Source organism: Papio anubis, chromosome 6 (assembly GCF_008728515.1).
Source record: "Papio anubis isolate 15944 chromosome 6, Panubis1.0, whole genome shotgun sequence".
Lineage (NCBI taxonomy): Eukaryota > Metazoa > Chordata > Mammalia > Primates > Cercopithecidae > Papio > Papio anubis.
The window spans coordinates 82760332-82764037 of NC_044981.1; the positions used below are offsets into that span (position 1 = coordinate 82760332).

The 3706-nt window shown below is 35.3% G+C and overlaps 1 protein-coding gene across 5 annotated transcripts in view; it reads right to left on the reverse strand.

The window, feature by feature from the left end:
- Positions 1-3706, reverse strand: part of RARS2 (arginyl-tRNA synthetase 2, mitochondrial) — a 72010-nt gene that overhangs the window by 6071 nt on the left and 62233 nt on the right. For all 5 annotated transcript variants that reach the window (XR_001901962.3, XM_009205640.3, XM_003897883.5 and 2 more), the window contains one exon: positions 644-704. Coding sequence is in view for 4 of the 5 variants with exons in the window: in XM_009205640.3 (XP_009203904.2) it covers positions 644-704 (61 nt within the window). In the remaining variant the exon portion in view is untranslated. The remainder of the gene's footprint in view (positions 1-643; positions 705-3706) is intronic.

Below are 3706 nucleotides of genomic sequence, written 5' to 3' on the forward strand. Positions count from 1 at the left end.
GGGGTTAGGATTGGGTGAAGGTGTGATTATTAAGTGGTTGACCACGAGGGAGTTTGTTTTGTGATGGAACAGTTCTATATTCTGAATGTGGTGATGGTTACATGAATCTATACATGTGATAAAGTCTCATAAAACCATATCCACACAAACATCTACAGGAGAGTACATGTAAAAGCTGGCGAAATTTCAGTAAGGTCTCTATCAATGTTAATTTCCTGATATTGATAAAAGTACTATGGTTATATACTATCTTTGGGGGGAAACACTGTACTATTTTGAAACTTCTTGTGAGTATTAAATTACTTCAAAATAAAGTTATTTAAAAACAACTGTTGACCCCAATTCAGAATTCAAAACTAAAAAACAAAAAAACTTTGCATTATGGTGATCTGTATATATTAATTTCACATAACTATTTTACTGATTCAGGTAATTTTTTCTTACTATGAAGCAATGTAAACTTTTTCATTTTTAAGTGTTTAAACTTTTAAATAGAAGTTGCGCACTTTAAACATACTTAATGTTGACTTCTCTCTGTAGTTTTACATAATTGGTTTTCCATAGGTTTTCAACATGGCATCCAATTTCTACCTCTGTAATTTTCATGAGTTAGAGATCGTAACTTTTTGTTCTGATTACTTACCACATATATCATTGTATCAAAATTATACTTGTCCATTCGATCTATAGCAGCTGCAAGATCTCTGAAAAAGTGGCCATAAACCAAGAGTTACTAAGCAGATCTGGGTAATAATTGATTTTACCTATTTAATAGCAATGAGCATTTTCTAATTAAGAACTTAAATTATCCCACAGCCTGAGGAATTCCAACCACACTTAAGACAATTCAAATACCACATTTTGATATAAAATGATAAAAATAGGTTTGGGGAAAACAACAATAAAAGCACTGGCAAAAGTAAAACCTAAAATAAATATAAATAAAAAAAGTTAATATATAAAAGTTCTACACTATGTAGTAATAACAACTAAAATAGCTCTGGGTGAAGCGTCTTGTAGGTAAATGTTTTATGATTAAGTCTCTACTAAAAAGAATCACCCGTTACTTCTCTGCAATATATTCTCTTAACGAACATATTTAAAATATAGATGATGTAGTAAACAGGTATTGTCTAGATACTCTCCTATTAGTATTACTAAGGACTTTCAAAGTCTTGGGTCAGTCAGGGGAATACCTTCTAATGCATTTAAAAGACCATAAAGTCGGCTGGGTGCGGTGGCTCATGCCTGTAATCCCAGCACTTTGGGAGGCCAAGGTAGGAGGATCACTTGAGGTCAGGAGTTCGAGACCAGCCTGACCAACAGGTAAAACCCTGTCTCTACTAAAAATACAAAAATTAGCTGGGCGGGGTGGTGCACACCTGTAATCCCAGCTATTCAGGAGGCTGAGGCAGGAGAATCGCTTGAACCTAGGAGGTGGGAGGTGGAGTCTACAGTGAGCCAAGATCGTGCCACTGCACTCCAACCTGAGCGACAGAGCAAGACTCTGTCTCAAAAAAAAAAAAAAAGGCCATAAAGTCCTTTGACAGAATTTCTCTTTTATCTCTGATTAGATACAAGTATCTAGTTGGCATATGAAATAATGAAAAATAAACCAAAATTTCAAGTCAAGGATTATGAAATATTAAAGTTTAAAATTAGAGCTATTTTTGATTAACAGCATATGATACTGGAAAGACTGAAAACATTCCTCAATCTTTTGAAATGTTAGGGATCATTAAAATGTCATTAGTACCTATCTCATGATCCTGACATTGCAAAGAGCATGCATTCTCAATGGAGGCAAAAACTGGCTAATTTTTGTGTTTTTAGTAGAGACAGGGTCTCATCATGTTGGCCAGGCTGGTTTTGAACTCCTGACCTCAGATGATCCACCCTCCTCGTCCTCCCAAAGTGCTGAGAATACAGGCAAGAGCCACTGCATATTTTTTGTAGAGATGGGTTCATTATATTGCCTAGGCTGGTTTCAAACTTCTGGCCTCAAGTGATCCTCCTGCTTTGGCTTCCCAAAGTTCTAAGATTACAGGAGTGAGCCACTACAGTTGGCCAACAAAAAATCTTATTCTTCATGCATAAACCACAGATATGCATACAATATATACAGAGATACAGAAAATGTGTGGGATAAAATTTCATGAGAATTGGCAATTAGGAAAAATATGGCTGAAAAGGTTGCTTGGAGGGATTATAATTTTAAAAATGTCGAGAAACTTGTATAGCAGATTATCACAAAAATGATGTCACAAATAGACACTTGTGTTACATTTTTTTGGTTTGAGACAAGGACAAAACAAAGGGAAACTTTTTGATCCAATGAAAAAACACAAAAGAATAAGAACAATTTCTAGGTTGAATTTGTAGAAACTGAATTTCAAAGCCAAAAGAAGTGCCAGGTCATTTAATCCAGATCTCTCCTTTCACAAAGTAGAGAATCATGACCCAGAGAATTAAACGACAGTCCCAGGTCTCCAGCCTCACACTCTGCGCTTTTCAGTATTCTCCTGCACTTTTGTCTGCTATAACAACTTTGATTTACAACCCCCACACAAAGGTATTCTATAAGAAACCCACTAGAAGGCAGAAGCAACTGACAATAAAGCAAAGCGAAAAATCTAACATTTCAATAAGTGGCAAAAAGACAATTATTTTCAAAGAAAAAAAGAAAAGTCTACATCTAATGACAGCCTGAAAAAACACCAAATCAGGATAGTTATAGAGATCTCATGTCATAGGGCCCCTTTTCTGACGGGATGTTTCTTTTTTCAAAGAAAAATATAGGTGTTGGAAAAATTGAGACCTAATGATAGCCCAAAAGACACTAACCAAATCCGAATACTTACAGAGCCTCTGTTCTCAATGGATACTTCTTACAACTACTGTGCAAGGGTTTATTTATTTAATCTGTCTAGCAATAATTAGTTGATACAAAAAACTTTACTAATATACATATTTGCTTATCTAGAAAAACAATGTACCTCTTAGATATATAAGCTCTTCTCATTTCCTAATCCCAATTGCATAGAATTGGTAAAGGGAAATGTCGAAAAGTAATAGAAGGTAAGAGATGAATTTCCTAAGGGGAAATTAAGAGACTTGATTGGTTGCTTAAAGTACAGGTGTTAAGGTACATAATTTGTTTGGAACAAATTACGGTAGTTAATATAACAACAACAAAATATCATGACTTTATGTTACAAAAGTGATTTGTGACCTAATATAAAATTCTGGCCTGGGAGACACTTTTGCCACCAGTGCTTCTCTTTCCTATTAGCTTTGTCCCAGAAATAAGAGTGCTTGATAAACCCACTTCTTACTGATGAACAGAGATTGGCCCTTCCACAAAGGTCAGTCACGGAGATGGATGGAAAAAAAATGTGACATGGCTGCCTTCTCCCTCAGCCTGCTTTACCAAATCCCAGCGAGGTCTGGTATTTATGTGCATGTAAGATGTTCTTTACAGCATGAGGAAACCCCTGAGCTAATATGGTCATCTTTTAGTATACATTTCCTGCCAACATGCCATTGTAAAATACTTTTAGTTGATTATGAAGTACTTCAGTTTTACAGCTTATAGAATAATGTCGTCAGCTGTGGAGTTCGATAATGCATAATTAATTGTAAATAGTTTTTCATCTGAAAGCAACAGATTTAGAACCAAATGTTTACCTTCACAGAGGCTACAAAC